The sequence below is a fragment of the Oncorhynchus nerka genome, linkage group LG9b (genome assembly GCF_034236695.1).
Source record: "Oncorhynchus nerka isolate Pitt River linkage group LG9b, Oner_Uvic_2.0, whole genome shotgun sequence".
NCBI classification, from domain to species: domain Eukaryota; kingdom Metazoa; phylum Chordata; class Actinopteri; order Salmoniformes; family Salmonidae; genus Oncorhynchus; species Oncorhynchus nerka.
In genome coordinates, this window is record NC_088424.1 from 33,715,994 (window position 1) to 33,734,391 (window position 18,398).

The 18,398-nt window shown below is 44.4% G+C and overlaps 1 protein-coding gene across 1 annotated transcript in view; it reads left to right on the forward strand.

The window, feature by feature from the left end:
* The window catches only part of LOC115114689 (GTP-binding protein REM 2-like), a 37,103-nt gene extending 19,634 nt beyond the window's left edge, over window positions 1-17,469 (forward strand). Inside the window, exons 4-5 of the mRNA XM_029643142.2 lie at window positions 3,414-3,591; window positions 17,056-17,469. Of these exons, the coding sequence (XP_029499002.1) occupies window positions 3,414-3,591; window positions 17,056-17,381 (504 nt within the window). The 3' untranslated portion in view covers window positions 17,382-17,469. The remainder of the gene's footprint in view (window positions 1-3,413; window positions 3,592-17,055) is intronic.
* Window positions 17,470-18,398: the final 929 nt, after the last annotated feature.

Here is an 18,398-nt window from a genome sequence, read left to right on the forward strand (position 1 = left end):
TAATAAGGCAGAATAGTTGAAACTGGAGCAGCAGCACAGTCAGGTGGACTGGGGACAGCAAGGAGTCATCATGCCAGGTAGTCCTGGGGCACGGTCCTAGGGCTCAGGTCCTCCGAGAGAGAGAGAGAAAGAATGAGAGAATTAGAGAGAGCATATGTGGGGTGGCCAGTCCTCTTCTGGCTGTGCCGGGTGGAGATTATAACAGAACATGGCCAAGATGTTCAAATGTTCATAAATGACCAGCATGGTCGAATAATAGTAAGGCAGAACAGTTGAAACTGGAGCAGCAGCAAGGCCAGGTGGACTGGGGACAGCAAGGAGTCATCATGTCAGGTAGTCCTGGGGCATGGTCCTAGGGCTCAGGTCCTCCGAGAGAGAGAAAGAAAGAAGGAGAGAATTAGAGAACGCACACTTAGATTCACACAGGACACCGAATAGGACAGGAGAAGTACTCCAGATATAACAAACTGACCCTAGCCCCCCAACACAAACTACTGCAGCATAAATACTGGAGGCTGAGACAGGAGGGGTCAGGAGACACTGTGGCCCCATCCGAGGACACCCCCGGACAGGGCCAAACAGGAAGGATATAACCCCACCCACTTTGCCAAAGCACAGCCCCCACACCACTAGAGGGATATCTTCAACCACCAACTTACCATCCTGAGACAAGGCTGAGTATAGCCCACAAAGATCTCCGCCACGGCACAACCCAAGGGGGGGGGCGCCAACCCAGACAGGATGACCACAACAGTGAATCAACCCACTCAGGTGACGCACCCCCTCCAGGGACGGCATGAGAGAGCCCCAGTAAGCCAGTGACTCAGCCCCTGTAATAGGGTTAGAGGCAGAGAATCCCAGTGGAAAGAGGGGAACCGGCCAGGCAGAGACAGCAAGGGCGGTTCGTTGCTCCAGAGCCTTTCCGTTCACCTTCCCACTCCTGGGCCAGACTACACTCAATCGTATGACCCACTGAAGAGATGAGTCTTCAGTAGAGACTTAAAGGTTGAGACCGAGTTTGCGTCTCTGACATGGGTAGGCAGACCGTTCCATAAAAATGGAGCTCTATAGGAGAAAGCCCTGCCTCCAGCTGTTTGCTTAGAAATTCTAGGGACAATTAGGAGGCCTGCGTCTTGTGACCGTAGCGTACGTGTAGGTATGTACGGCAGGACCAAATCAGAGAGATAGGTAGGAGCAAGCCCATGTAATGCTTTGTAGGTTAGCAGTAAAACCTTGAAATCAGCCCTTGCTTTGACAGGAAGCCAGTGTAGAGAGGCTAGCACTGGAGTAATATGATCAACATTTTTTTGGTTCTAGTCAGGATTCTAGCAGCCGTATTTAGCACTAACTGAAGTTTATTTAGTGCTTTATCCGGGTAGCCGGAAAGTAGAGCATTGCAGTAGTCTAACCTAGAAGTGACAAAAGCATGGATTAATTTTTCTGCATCATTTTTGGACAGAAAGTTTCTGATTTTTGCAATATTACGTAGATGGAAAAAAGCTGTCCTCGAAATGGTCTTGATATGTTCTTCAAAAGAGAGATCAGGGTCCAGAGTAACGCCGAGGTCCTTCACAGTTTTATTTGAGACGACTGTACAACCATCAAGATTAATTGTCAGATTCAACAGAAGATCTCTTTGTTTCTTGGGACCTAGAACAAGCATCTCTGTTTTGTCCGAGTTTAATAGTAGAAAGTTTGCAGCCATCCACTTCCTTATGTCTGAAACACATGCTTCTAGAGCGAGGGCAATTTTGGGGCTTCACCATGTTTCATTGAAATGTACAGCTGTGTGTCATCCGCATAGCAGTGAAAGTTAACATTATGTTTTCAAATAACATCCCCAAGAGGTCAAATATATAGTGAAAACAATAGTGGTCCTAAAACGGAACCTTGAGGAACACCGAAATTTACAGTTGATTTGTCAGAGGACAAACCATTCACAGAGACAAACTGATATCTTTCCGACAGATAAGATCTAAACCAGGCAATCATCTTTGGTGATTATATGGGGACATACGCTAAGTGACAAGTTACACACAAGTGAGCTTGTGAGAGTCCGGTATGTGTGCATTAGTGTGGGCATGTGAGAGTGTAGTACACGTTTGCAAGCTGTAAATAATTTTGTGTGTGTGTGGACGGCAGTATACCATGACAGATGGTCTGAGTGGAACAGAACAGAGAGGAGCTGACTGACTAGAAGACAAACACAGTGTTGAGTTATCAAGCATCCCACTGATGAAAAGCCCTTTTATTTTGTCACAGTTACCCTGGAGAGCTCTCTGTCATGACACTGCCCATCCTTCTCCGGCGTGGCCGTGTTTCTCTTGGCTGCTTACAAAGATTAGTGGCTGTCTCTCCCTGCTCCACAAAGCCTGCTAGTCCCACTCCACTACCCCATCTCCTCCCTCCTCTCATCCTCCTCCCGTCTCTCATCCCTCCCCTCTCCTCCCCCTGCACCAAGCCCAGACGGTGACAGGTGGCCAGGCTCACTTCTGCGCCGCTAACTCCCTCCCTCCTCCAGAGGGAGATGGAGTGTGTTCCGGAGACCATGGATTCCCTGCTGCGGGGTACAATCCTCTTTGGCTTGTAGGAGCTGGGAATTTTTCAGGCGGAGGCTCTCCAGAGGGCTGAAATGTACCTTCAGATCCATGTGGATGTAGGGCACACAGACCGAAACAGAAACAGGCAGACACAGGCAGACAGGGCTGGCTATGGTGGGTTAAGAAAGGGGGCTGGCAGCTCTTCTCCTTCTGTGTGCCTGAGTGAGTGAGTGAATCAGAGAGGCCTGTCCTCCAGAGCCACAGTTTACTATACAGGCCAGGACTAGAGGGAGGGAGACATAATTTAAGCCCAGTGCTTCAGTGGGGAGTGGCCACCACTAAAAGGGTCAGAAGCCTCAAACTGAAGCAGGAAGTTCACAAGGGCACAATGTGTTGGATTTAGGACAAAGCCCCTGTGAGTCCACTCAGCAGAGAACGTAAAGTAGGATTAAAATAAGCGTTATGCCAGGTGGTGAGGGATAAGAACTAGCACAATAGTACTGATTTAGAATGATTCAAATTCTGAATTTCAGAGCTGGGTAATCATCTTAAATCCTCCCTCTGATATAAGCGTTCATTATGTTACATGCATTAAAACAAGGTAGGTTATAGTCTGGGTGGTGTGGTGGTCAATATACATGTTTGAATCCAGGCCACTCTTTACCTTTCTTTCTCTCAGTCTCTACACTATCCAACAAAACGTAAAAAATGCTAAATATATTTATATAAACATAATGTAGGTTTTTGAGAAGAGAACAAGTGTGTATCAGTATCATTAATGTGTGTGTGTGTGTGTGTGTGTGTGTGTGTGTGTGTGTGTGTGTGTGTGTGTGTGTGTGTGTGTGTGTGTGTGTGTGTGTGTGTGTGATGCAGGACCTGTCCACGCTGCAGTGTGAGGTGGTTGTCCTGGTGTTCTCGGTGACTGACAGGAGGAGTTTCCAGCGCACTGCACAGCTCCGCCTCATCCTCAGGGAGTCAATGCCCCACACTCCCATCATCCTCGTGGGCAACAAGAGTGACCTTGTCCGTTGTCGAGAGATCAGCACAGAGGGTAGGGAGGACATCCTCGCTATACTGTAACACACATACACACCGTTATCAAGAGTGCCCAAGGCATATATTTTCAACGTGCCTCTTGTCAATCAATCTAAGGGTCTCTCCTTTCCACCTTGTGCCACCATTCTCATGTAATCACCTACAGTGCAGTGTACAGATATAATACAGTATTGCATGCAAATGTATAAAATACATACTTACAGTCGACACCATATAACCCCCACCACTTTTCCTGTCAATTCTTTTACCGTACTGTCTTGATCCTGCAACAGTTTTACAACGCAGGAACTTCCCTGTCCCACCCAATAAAAATCACTCCTATTCCATCCCGTGCTCAATTTTACACGCAGAAATCAGCTCTGCAGATATCATCTCTGCATGTGAGTAGCCATAGCAACTGCTCCATTTTGGCTGCCACTTAGCGCTCACGAGACAGTTGCCTGCCCTGCACACACAGCCGATAACAACCACATTATGAGATTTTTACGATGAAGGCAGCCTCACTACTTAGTCGGAATAACTTAATTCCTCTCTTAAAGGCTTCATCATTCACTGACATACGTTGGCATCTGAGGTAAAGTAGTGAGTGCGCAGTAGCCATGGCTACAACTGCAGCGAAATGACAATACATTTTTTATAGGTTTTGATTACGTAAACTACACTACCGTTCAAACATTTGGGGTCACTTAGAAATATCCTTGTTTTTGAAAGAAAAGCTCATTTTTTGTCCATTCAAAATAACATCACTTTGATCAGAAATACAGTGTAGACGTTGTAATGTTGTAAATGACTATTGTAGCTGGAAACGGCAGATTTTTAATGGACTATCTACATTGGTGTACAGAGGCCCATTATCAGCAACCATCACTCCTGTGTTCCAATGGCACGTTGTGTTAGCTAATCCAAGTTTATTATTTTAAAAGGCTAATTGATCATTAGAAAGCTCTTTGCAATTATGTTAGCACAGCTGAAATCTGTTGTACTGATTAAAGAAGCAATAAAACTGGCCTTCTTTAGACTAGTTGAGTATCTGGAGCATCCGCATTTGTGGGTTCGATTACAGGCTCAAAATGTCCAGAAACAAAGAACTTTCTTCTGAAACTCATCAGTCTATTCTTGTTCTGAGAAATGAAGGATATTCCATGCGAGAAATTGCCAAGAAACTGAAGATCTGGTACAACGCTGTGTACTTCTCCCTTCACAGAACAGCGCAAACTGGTTCTAACCAGAATAGAAATAGGAGTGGGAGGCCCCGGTGCAGAACTGAGCAAGACGACAAGTACATTAGAGTGTCTAGTTTGAGAAACAGACGCCTCACAAGTCCTCAACTGGCAGCTTCATTAAATAGTACCAGCAAAACAGCAGTCTCAACGTCAACAGTGAAGAGGTGACTCCGGGATGCTGGCCATCGTCATGGTTAATCTATTCTGGGCCTCTGTATTACGCCAATTATCTCTCATATCTGTATTTCACAGATAAACTGTTTGGGAGAAAAAATTGAACTGTGTATTTGTTCCCTCAAGAACCCATAAATATAATTTTGGCTTGGTGATGTTAAGCTCTATTCAATCCATATTATGGAAGTTCAGAGTAATTTAAAGGCAATGTTCCTGCGTTGGTGGAGACTACATTCACGGTAAATGCTGAATATGTTGGCTCAATCTTAAATTACCTTTAAATGTATATTGCACAATCTGTAACAGATACAGATTGAAAAGAGCCCTTACTGTGAAATGTCTTCCAGTGGGTTTACAATTTGTCGGAGAGTGGGTATCCCGCCTCTACCATCCGTTCTAAATTGCAATCACTCCGTTCGAGATTTCCCTACCAACGGGACATTCAAAACTGTAATATCTTATGTTTCACGAGTCGTAGCTGAACGACGACATGGATACTATAGTGCTGGCTGGGTTTTCCATGCATCGGAAGGACAGAACAGCTATGTCTGGTTAGAAAAGGGGTGGGGGTGTGTGTCTATTTGTCAATAAGGGCTGGTGCGTCTATTATTAAAGAAGTCTGAAGGTATTGCTCGCCTTAGGAAGAGTACCTCATGGTAAGCTGTAGACCACTCTATCTACCAAGAGAGTTTTCATCTATATTATTCGTAGCCATCTATTTATCACCACAAACCGATGCTGGCACTAAGACTGCACTCAACGAGCTGTATAATGCCATAACGAAACAAGAAAATGCTCATCCAGAAAAGCCGCTCCTAGTGGCTGGGGACTTTAATGCAGTAAAACTTACATACGTTTTACCTCATTTTTACCAGCATGTCACGTGCAACAGGAGGGAAAAAAACTCTAGACCACATTTTTTCCACACACGGAGACGCATAAAAAGCTCTCCCTCACCCTTTATTTGGCAAATCTGACCATAATTCTATTTTCCTGATTCCTGCTTACAAGCAAAAACTAAAGCAGGAAGTAACAGTGACTCGCTCAATGCCCTCAGACAAACCATCAGTACAGGACTAAGATTTAATCCTACTACACTGGCTCTGATGCTCGTCGGATGTGGCAGGGCTTGCAAACTATTCCGGACTTCAAAGGGAAACCGAGCCTCGAGCTGCCCAGTGACACAAGCCTACGAGGCTGGTCATGACTCACATTGAGGCTGGTCATGACTCACATCAACACCATCATCCTGGAAACCCTACACCTACTCCAATTTGCATACCGCCCCAAAAGATCCATAGATGACATCTCATTCACACTCCACACTGCCCTTTCCCACCTGGAAAAAGGAATACCTATGTGAGAATGCTGTTCGTTGACTACAGCTCAGCGTTCAACACCATAGTACCGACAAATCTCATCACTAAGCTAAGGACCCTGGGACTACACACTTCCCTCTGCAACTAGATCCTGGACTTCCTGACTAGCTTCCCCCAGGTGGTAAGGATAAGCAACAACACATCTGCCACGCTGATCCTTAACACTGGGGTCCCTCAGAGGTGTGTGCTTAGTCCCCTCCTGTACTCCCTGTTCACCCACGACTACATGGCCAAGAACGACTCCAACACCATCATTAAGTTTACTGACAACACAACAGTGGTAGGCCACATCACAGACAATGAGACATTCTATAGGGAAGAGGTCAGAGACCTGGCAGTGTGGTGCGAGGACAACAATGTCTCCCTCAATGTGAGCAAGACAAAGGAGCTGATCGTGGACTACAAGAAAAGGAGGGTCGAACAGGCCCCCATTAACATCGATGGGGCTGTAATGGAGTGGGTCGAGAGTTTCAAGTTCCTTGGTGTCCACATCACCAACAAACTATCATGGTCCAAACACACCAAGACAGTCGTGAACAAGGCACGGCAACACCATTTCCCCCACAGGAGACTGAAAAGATTTGTTGTGGGTCCCTAGATCCTCAAAAAGATCTACAGCTGCACCATCGAGAGCATCCTTACCGGTTGCAACACCGCCTGGTATGGCAACTGTTATGGAAACTGTCTCTGTATACATTTCCGTGATTACAATGCAAAACCCATAGCAAAACTCAGTCACATAGCCTACAGTAAGCAACAGAAAACCCTTCTATTATTGTTCTATCAATGAAAGCAGTGACCTCTACGTACTTGTAGAGGTGTTTATGGACACGTAGCTCTCCCTCCCTCCTCATCCCCTGCTGGGGGAATTCAGCTGTATGCCTCCCGTCTTCTGTTGTTATTTGGAGTATCTCTCTAGCACAGAGGACTGGTGTCACTATCTTTATACTCATGCAAGCACACACACACACACACACACACACAAATTTACAAACACCAGCCGGCAATCACATACACACACTCTCACACCTCTCTCTCCCCTCTCAGTGTGGGTGGGGGGTGGTGACACTGCCTGTGCCATGTGTGGAAGGCTGTGATAAGGAGCGTCAGAGAAGAGAGAAGAGAAATGACTGTGGTGTCTATGCTACAAGGTGCTGCTGCAGGGGTGTGTGAATAAAAGTGATTAAATCGGACCAGTTGTGAGTTGGTATTTGTGTACAGTGTGGGTGTGAGACCTTTTGTTTTGGGTGAAACATTTTTTGTTTCGTATAGGTTGTCCAGAAGATAATGGAAGTGTGTGTGTGTGTGTGTGTGTGTGTGTGTGTGTGTGTGTGTGTGTGTGTGTGTGACAGAGAGAACCACAGTAATGATGTGGTCATTGATGTGGAAATGCTACATCTGTCTTTTGTATCCATCGATCTACGGTATTCTGAGCCCTGACTCCCTGTCCGATATTTGAGCCTGAATAAGGAAGAAAACTTGCCTGGCTGGAGGACTATTTACCATTGACTGTATTGTTTGGTGCCTGTGGTTGAGATATGGGTTTAGGTCATAAAATGTATTTATGGTATTGCTGTGGCACATTTATTTCTCTCTCCCTTCTCTTTCTCTTACTATGTATATATTAACAGTGCATTCGGAAAGTATTCAGACCCCTTGACCTTTTGCACAGTTTGTTACGTTACAGCCTTATTCTAAAATTGATTAAATAGTTTTTTCCCCTCATCAATCTCCACACAATACCCCATAATGTCAAAGCAAAAATAGGTTTTTAGACATTTTTGCAAATGTATAAAAACCAATAAACGGAAATATCACATTTACATAAGTATTCAGTACTTTGTTGAATCACCTTCGGCAGTGATTACAGCCTCGATTCTTCTTGGGTATGACGCTACAAGCTTGGCGCATCTGTGTTTGGGGAGTTTCTCCCATTCTTCTCTGCAGATCCTCTCAAACTCTGTCAGGTTGGATGGGGAGCATCACTGCACAGCTATTTTCAGATCTTTCCAGAGATGTTCGATCGGGTTCAAGTCCCAACTCTGGCTGGGCCACTAAAGGACATTCAGAGACTTGTTCCGAAGCCACTCCTGCGTTGTCTTGGCTGTGTGCTTAGAGTCATTGTCCTGTTGTAAGGTGAACCTTCACCCCAGTCTGAGGTCCTGAGTGCTCTGGAGCAGGTTTTCATCAAGGATTTCTCTGTACTTTGCTCCGTTCATTATTCCCTCATCCTGACTAGTCTCCCGATCCCTGCCGCAGAAAAACATCCCCTCAGCATGATGCTGCCACCACCATGTTTCACTGTAAGGATGGTGCCAGGTTTCCTCCAGACGCAATCCTTGGCATTCAGGCCAAAGAGTTCAATCAATCAAATGTATTTGTAAAGCCCTTTTTACATCAGTAGATGTCACAAAGGTCTATACAGAAACTCAGCCTAAAACTCCAAACAGCAAGCAATGCAGAAGTAGAAGCACGGTGGTTAGGAAAAACTTCATAGAAAGGCAGGACCCTAGCAAGAAACCTAGAGAGGAACCAGGCTCTGAGGGGTGGCCAGTCTTCTTCTGGCTGTGCCGGGTGGAGATTATAAGAGTACATGGCCATTTAAGGCCAGATTGTTCTTGAAGATGTTCAAACGTTCATAGATGACCAGCAGGGTCAAATAATAATCCCAGTGGTTGTAGAGGGTGCAACAGGTCAGTACCTCAGGAGTGAATGTCAGTTGGCTTTTCATAGCCGAGCATTCAGAGGTCGAGACAGCAGGTGAGGTAGAGAGAGAGATTCGAAAACAGCAGGTCCGTGACAAGGTAGAATGTCCGGTGAACAGGTCAGGGTTCCCTAGCCACAGACAGAACAGTTTAAACTGGAGCAGCAGCATGACCAGATGGACTGGGGAGTTATCAGGCTAGGTAGTCCTGAGGCATGATCCAAGAGCTCCGGTCCTCCGGGAGGGAGAGAGGGAGAATTAGAGGGAGCATACTTAAATTCACAGGACACCAGATAAGACAGGAGAATTTCACCAGATATAACAGACTGACTCTAGCCCCCTGGAACATAGACTATTGCAGCATACAGTGGGGAGAACAAGTATTTGATAACCTGCAAAATCGGCAGTGTTTCCTACTTACAAAGCATGTAGAGGTCTGTAATTTTTATCATAGGTACACTTCAACTTTTTAAGTAATTAATGTGCATTTTATTGCATGACATAAGTATTTGATCACCTACCAACCAGTAAGAATTCTGGCTCTCACAGACCTGTTAGTTTTTTTTTAAGAAGCCCTCCTGTTCGCCATTCATTACCTCTATTAACTGCACCTGTTTGAACTCGTTACCTGTATAAAAGACACCTGTCCACACACTCAATCAAACAGACTCCAACCTCTCCACAATGGCCAAGACCAGAGAGCTGTGTTAGGACATCAGGGATAAAATTGTAGACCTGCACAAGGCTGGGATGGGCTACATGACAATAGGCAAGCAGCTTGGTGAGAAGGCAACAACTGTTGGAGCAATTATTGGAAATTGGAAGAAGTTCAAGATGACGGTCAATCACCCTCGGTCTGGGGCTCCATGCAAGATCTCACCTCATGGGGCATCAATGATCATGAGGAAGGTGAGGGATCAGCCCAGAACTACACGGCAGGACCTGGTCAATGACCTGGTAAATGACCTGAAGAGAGTTGGGACCACAGTCTCAAAGAAAACCATTAGTAACACACTACGCCGTCATGGATTAAAATCCTGCAGCGCTCGTAAGGTCCCCCTGCTCAAGCCAGCGCATGTCCAGGCCCGTCTGAAGTTTGCCAATTACCATCTGGATGATCCAGAGGAGGAATGGGAGAAGGTCATGTGGTCTGATGAGACAAAAATAGAGCTTTTTGGTCTAAACTCCACTCGCCGTGTTTGGAGGAAGAAGAAGGATGAGTACAACTCCAAGAACACCATCCCAACCATGAAGCATGGAGGTGGAAACATTCTTTGGGGATGCTTTTCTGCAAAGGGGACAGGACGACTACACCGTATTGAGGGGAAGATGGGGCCATGTATTGCGAGATCTTGGCCAACAACCTCCTTCCCACAGTAAGAGCATTGAAGATGGGTCATGGCTGGGTCTTCCAGCATGACAATGACCGGAAACACACAGCCAGGGCAACTAAGGAGTGGCTCCGTAAGAAGCATCTCAAGGTCCTGGAGTGGCCTGAACCCAATAGAAAATCTTTGGAGGGAGCTGAAAGTCCGTATTGCCCAGCGACAGCCCCGAAACCTGAAGGATCTGGAGAAAGTCTGTATGAGGAGTGGGCCAAAATCCCTGCTGCAGTGTGTGTAAACCTGGTCAAGAACTACAGGAAACGTATGATCTCTGTAATTGCAAACAAAGGTTTCTGTACCAAATATTAAGTTCTGATTTTCTGATGTATCAAATACTTATGTCATGCAATAAAATGCTAATTAATTACTTAAAAATCATACAATGTGATTTTCTGGATTTTTGTTTTAGATTCCGTCTCTCACAGTTGAAGTGTACCTATGATAAAAATTACAGACCTCTACATGCTTTGTAAGTAGGGAAACCTGCAAAATCGGCAGTGTATCAAATACTTGTTCTCCCCACTGTAGATACTTGATACTGAGACGCGTGGGTCCGGGGACACTGTGTCCCTGTTGAACGATACCCCGGGACAGGGCCAACCAGGCAGGATATAACCCCACCCACTTTTCCAAAGCACAGCCCCCTCACCACTAGAGGGATATCAACAGATCACCAACTTACATCCCTGAGACAAGGCTGAGTATAGCCCACGAAAATCTCCCCCACAGCACAAGCCCGAGGGGACGCAAAACCGGACAGGAAGATCACGTCTGTGACTCAACCTACTCAAGTGACGCACCCCTCCTAGGGAGCGCATGGAAGAATCCCAGTGGAAAGCCCTTGCTGTCTCTGCCGGCCAAAGTATTTTTCCACCGGCACAGGTTTCATAAATTCACAAATAGCAATTAAATATTAACTTGAATATCTTGAAAATCTTCCTCTGATTTGTCATCCAAAGGGTCCCAGCTACAACATGTAGTGTCGTTTTGTTAGATAAAATCCTTTATATCCCAAAAAGTCTGTTTAGTTTGATGCCATCGATTTGAGTAATCCACCCGTTCAACATGCAGAGAAAGGAATCCAAAATGCTAACGCTAAACTTTGTTAAAACAAGTCAAAATATGTTTCTATGCAATCCTCAGATACCCTAAAATGTAACTAAACTATAATATTTCATATGGAAAGAAGTATGTTTAATAGGAAAAATGATATTAGCAGGTGCGTCTCCTCCTCGTCACGGCGCATACATGAGTTTCCAAGTCTGTATCCCTGTGGTAAAACTCATAATTCTTCCTCGTTTTGGAAGAAACAAGCCTGAAACCTTGAACAAAGACTACTGACACCCAGTGGAAGCCATAGGAATTACATACTGGGAGCTAGATTTCATCTTTTACCTATACATTCTATTGGATGAGCATGGGCTCTCAAAAAAGAAAATATGTTGGTTTTTCTTTGTATTTTCTCCTACCATATCTATTGTGTTAAAATCTCCTACATTATTTTAACATTTCTACAAACTTAAAGTGTCTTCTTTCCAATAGTACCAATTATATGCATATCCTGGCTTCAGGGCCTGAGCAACAGGCAGTTTTCTTTGGGCACGTCAGTAAGTCGGAAATTGAGAAAAAGGGACCCTAGCCCTAACAAGTTTTAAATTAGCCCTAGCCTTAACAGGAAGCCAATGTAGAGAAGCTAGCATTCGAGTAATATGATAAAAAATGTGGGTTCTAGTCAGGACTCTAGCAGCCATGTTTAGCACTAATATAAGTTTATTTAGTGCTTTATCTGGGTAGCCAGAGAGTAGAGCATTGCAGTAGTCTAATCTAGAAGTGACAAAAGCATGTATTAGCTTTTCTGCATAATTTTTGGACAAAATGTTTCAGATTTTTGCAATGTTACGAATATGGAAAACGCTGTCCTTGAGATATTCTTGATATGTTCATCAAAAGAGAGATCAGTGTCCAGAGTAACGCCGAGGTCCTTCAGTTTTATTTGAGACGACTGTACAACTATCAAGTGGCGCAGCGGTCTAAGGCTCAGTGCTTGAGGTGTCACTACAGATACCCTGGTTTGAATCCAGGCTGTATCACAACTGGCCGTAATTCGGAGTCCCATAGGGCGGTGCACATTTGGCCCAGCATTGTCCGGGTTAGGCTGGTGTAGGTCGTCATTGTAAATAAGAATTTGTTATTAAATGACTTGCCTATTTAAATAAAGGTAAAAAAAAATCTAAATAATTGTCAGATCCAACAGCAGATCTCTTTGTTTCTTGGGACCTAGAACTAGCATCTCTGTTTTGTCCGAGTTTAAAAGTAAAACATTTGCCGACATCCACTTCCTTATGTCTGGAACACAGGCTTCCAGGGTAGGCAATTTTGGGGCTTCGAATTGTACAGGCAAGTGTTGTCCGCATAGCAGTGAAAGTTGACATTGCGTATACGAACGACATCACGAAGAGGTAGAATATATATATAGTGGAAACAATAGTGGTCCTAAAACGGAACCTTGAGAACTTACAATTGATTTGTCAGAGGACAAACCATCCACAGAGACTGATATCTTTCTGACAGATAAGATCTAAACCAGGCAAGAACTTGTCCTTGTAGACCAATTCGGGTTTCAAATCTCACCAAAAGAATGTGGTGATCGATGGTGTCAAAAGCAACACTAAGGTCTAGGAGCAAGAGGACAGATGCAGAGCCTTGGTTTGACACCATTAAAAGGTAATTTACCACCTTCACAAGTGCAGTCTCAGTGCTATGATGGGGTCTAAAACCAGACTGAAGCATTTCGTATACATTATTTGTCTCCAGGAAGGCAGTGAGTTGCTGCGAAACAGCTTTTTCAACAACAACAACAATGGAGGAATGGGAGATTCAATATAGTCCGATAGTTTTTTACATTTTCCTGGTCAAGGTTTGGCTTTTACAGGAGAGGCTTTATGACTGGTACACATCCAGTGGATAGGGAATCATTTATTATGTTCAACATAGGAGGGCCAAGCACAGGAAGTAGCTTTTTCAGTAGTTTAGTTGGAATAGGGTCCAGTATGCAGCTTGACGGTTTAGAGGCCATGACTATTTCCATGAATTTGACAAGAGATACAGGATTTTTTTTTAAATTGAGTGTCTCCATTGATCCTAGGTCCTGGCAGTTCTGCGCAAACTCAGGACTACTGAGCTTTGGAGAAATACAAAGATTCAAATTGGAGTCTGTAATTTGCTTTCTAATAATCATGATCTTTTCATCAAAGAAGTTCATGAATGTATCACTGCTGAAATGAAAGCTATCCTCTCTTGTTTAATGCTGCTTTTTAGTTAGCTTTGCGACAGTGTCTTATTCTCCTCAATTAAGTTGTAAAAATAGGATGATGGAGCAGCAGTGAGGGCTCTTCGATACTGCACGGTACTGTCTTTCCAAGCTAGTCGGAAGACTTCTAGTTTGGTGGAGCACCATTTCCGTCCCAATTGGAAGCTTGTTTTAAGGCTCGGGTATTTTCTGTGTACCAGGGAGCACATTTCTTGTGACAAATGTTGCTTGTTTTTAGGGGTACGACTGCATCTAGGGTATTACGCAAGGTTAGGTTCCTCAGTTAGGTTAACCCATTTTTGGACTCCAACGTCCATGGGTAAGTGGAGGGAGTCTGGAAGGGCATCTAGGAATCTTTGGGTCGTTCGAGAATTTATAGCACGTCATTTGATGATACTTGGTTGGGGTCTGAGCAGATTATTTGTTGTGATTGCAAACGTAATCAAATGGTGGTCCGATAGTCCAGGATTATGAGAAAAAACATTAAGATCCACAATATGTATTCCACGGGATAAAACTAGATCCAGGGTATGACTGTGGCAATGAGTAGGTCCGGAGTCGATAATGGCTCCGAAAGCCATGTGAATATTAAAGTCACCGAAAATGTGAATATTATCTGCCATGAATACAAGGTCCGATATGAATTAAGGGAACTCGGTGAAGAACGCTGTATACTGCCCACGAGGCCTGTAAACAGTAGCTATAAAAATGACTGAGTAGGCTGTAAATTGGGTTGTAAATTGAAATTGCTGTCATAAATGTTAGCAACACCTCTGCCTTTGCGGGCTGTACGGGGTATATGGTCACTAGTGTAACCAAGAGGAGAGTCCTCATTTAACACAATAAATTCATCAGGTTTAAGCCATGTTTCAGTCAGGCCAATCACATCAAGATTATGATCAGTGATTAGTTCTTTGACTATGACTGCCTTGGAAGTGAGGGATCTAACATTAAGTAACCCAATTTTGAGATGCGAGCTATCACAATCTCTTTCAATAATGACAGGAATGGAGGTTTTTATTCCAGTGAGATTGCTAAGGCGAACACCACCATGTGGGGCGACAGGGTAGCCTAGTGGTTAGAGCGGTGGATTAGCAACCAGAAGGTTGCAAGTTCAAATCCCAAATCTGTCGTTCTACCCCTGAACAGGCAGTTAACCCATTGTTCCTAGACTGTCATTGAAAATAAGAATTTGTTCTTAACTGACTTGCCGAGTTAAATAACATAAAATGTTTTGTTTTGCCAAACCTACATTTCTACACTAGCCAGTTTTAGCCTTAGCCAGGACCATCTTCAGATTAGCCTTTATGCCGGTAGCCCTGCCCCCTGGTAAACAGTGTATTCTTTTTAAGTCTAATATTACGGGTAAAAGAGTCGCCAATGACTAGGGTTTTCAATTTGTCAGAGCTAATGGTGGGAGGCTTCGGCAGCTCAGACTCAGTAACGGGTGGTTGAGAGACCTGAGAAGGCTCCTGACTCCGACTTGTTGCTTAATGGGGAGAACCGGTTGAAAGTTTCTGTCGGCTGGCCACTCTACCATAAAGGTCTGATTGGTGGAGTGCTGCAGAGATGGTTGTCCTTCTGGAAGGTTCTCCCATCTCCACAGAGGAATTCTGGAGCTCTGTCAGAGTGACCACCGCAGCTAGCGACTGGAACGAGCTGCAACAAACACTCAAACTGGACAGTTGTGGCTGCTTTACGTGATGTATTGTCGTCTCTACCTTCTTCCCCTTTGTGCTGTTGTCTGTACCCAATAATGTTTGTACTATCTATTGTGCTGCTACCATGTTGTTGTCATGTTGTGTTTCTACCATAATGTGTTATCATGTGTTGCTGCCATGCTATGTTGTTGTCTTAGGTCTCTTTTTATGTAGTGTTGTGTTGTCTCTCTTGTTGTGATGTGTGTTTTGTCCTATATTTTTATTTTTAATCCCAGCCCCCATCCCCATAAGGAGACCTTTTGCCTTTTGGTAGGCTGTCATTGTAAATAAGAATGTGTTCTTAACTGACTTGCCTAGTTAATTAAAGGTTAAATAACATTTAAAAAATGACCATCGGGTTCTTGGTCACCTGCCTGTCCAAGGCCCTTCTCCCCTGATTGCTCAGGCCAGGCTGCCAGCCCAAGGAAGAGTCTTGATGGTTCCAAATTTCTTAAATGTAAGAATGATGGAGGCCACTGTGTTCTTGGGGACCTTCAATGCTGCAGAATGATTTTGGTACTCTTCCCCAGATCTGTGCCTCGACACAATCCTGTCTCGGAGCTCCACGGACAATTCCTTCTTTTTTTTTGCTCTGACATGCAATTTCAACCGTGGGATGTTATATAGACAGGTGTGTGCCTTTCCAAATCATGTCCAATCAATTTAATTTACCACAGGTGAACTCCAATCAAGTTGTAGAAACATCTCAAGGATGATAAATGGAAACAGGATGCACCTAAGCTCAATTTCAAGTCTCATAGCAAAGGGTTATTTTTAAAACCACTTTGTCATTATGGGTATTGTGAGATTTATGAGGGAAAAAATAATTGAATACATTTTAGAATAAGGCTGTAACATAACAAACGGTGGAAAAAGGCAAGGGGCCTGAATACTTTCCCTTAATTGGGGAGGACAGGCTCTTGGTAATGGCTGGAGCAGAATAGGGGGAATGGTATCAAATACATCCAACACATAGTTTGATGCCATTCCATTTGCTTTGTTCCAGCCATTATTATGAGCCATCCTCCCCACAGCAGCTTTCACTGAGCTCTAACCATTGTTAATAACACAATGCTGTTGTTTAATATCTACTGCTCTCTCTAATGCTTAGTCTGCCTTCTCCCTACACCTCCTCCCTCTGTCACCCCTCCTCCCTCTGATACCCCCTCCTCCCTCTATCACCCCTCCTCCCTCTGATACCCCCTCCTCCCTCTCTCCTCCCCTCCTCCCTCTCCCCTTCTTTGTCCTTGCTCTCTCTCCCCCTCTTGCTCTCTCTCTCGCTCACTCTCCTCTCTACTCCCCTCCTCTATCCTCTTCCCACCTCAGCCACTGCCACCACAACACTATAATCTCACGGTGGTCTCATCTTATTGTGGCTCCTCCCTGCCTCGGCTCAGCTGAGAACGGCTCAGCTCCATTAAAAAAAATGTCATTTTCATTCCGCTCTTAACAGGTTAAGACTCCATTCAATCAGCTGTTATATGTAGTAGATATTAGGATAAGCCCAACTGACCTTTCCACTAAACATGGCTGTCATGGTATCTCTCTATTGCTACATCCCTCACCCCTCTCTCTGTGTTCCAGAGGCCCACTCCAGTGCCATGATGTATGACTGCCAATATCTGGAGCTGTCTGCCTCCCTGGACCACGGCACCACCGAGTTGCTGGAGGGGGCAGTGAAGGCTGCCAGGGGTGACTGCGTGGGGCCAGGCTGGACGGAGGGGGACCCCGGGGCGGGGCGCAGGGAGAGCCTGACCAGCAAGGCCAAGCGCTTCCTGACTGGCTTGGTGCCACGCTCCTACGGCCGAGGAGACAGGGACCGAGGCCAATACAGGGAGATGAGCAGGCACCGGGGGAGCAAGATCCTCCGACAGAAATCACGCTCCTGCCATGACCTCAGTGCAATGTGACACATCAGACAGACAGAGAGAGAGAGGGGATGGGAGGTGTGTGAACGGGGAAAGAATGAAGGAGGACAACAGGGAATGGGAGATAAGTTATGGAAGGGGAAAATGAATAGGAGGATGGTGAGAAGTGGAGAGAGAGAGAGAGAGATGAGGTGAAGTCATCAGAATTGCGAGATGAGATGGATACGAGACGACTCATTACGCAATGAGAGAGAAAAAAAACAATGAGGAGTGATATTGGAGAAAGATGAATGAATCAAGAAGGAAAAACGGTGATTGGAAAATGTGCAAGATGGAAAAGAATTGCTCACAAATTAATACACCCAAGAGGCATGTAGTGTCTGATTATGTAGAGACTGATATAGATCTAATATAGACCTAATGATTATGTAGAGATTGATAGAGATCTAATGATTATGTAGAGACTGATAGAGATCTATTGTACACCTAATGATTATGTAGAGACTGATAGAGATCTAATGTAGACCTAATGATTATGTAGAGACTGATATAGATCTATTGTACACCTAATGATTATGTAGAGACTGATAGAGATCTAATGTAGACCTAATGATTATGTAGAGACTGATAGAGATCTAATGTAGACCTAATGATTATGTAGAGACTGATAGAGATCTAATGTAGACCTAATGATTATGTAGAGACTGATAAAGATCTAATGATTATGTAGAGACTGATAGAGATCTATTGTACACCTAATGATTATGTAGAGACTGATAGAGATCTAATGTAGACCTAATGATTATGTAGAGACTGATAGAGATCTAATGTAGACCTAATGATTATGTAGAGACTGATAGAGATCTAATGTAGACCTAATGATTATGTAGAGACTGATAGAGATCTAATGTAGACCTAATGATTATGTAGAGACTGATAGAGATCTAATGTAGACCTAATGATTATGTAGAGACTGATAGAGATCTAATGTAGACCTAATGATTATGTAGAGACTGATAGAGATCTAATGTAGACCTAATGATTATGTAGAGACTGATG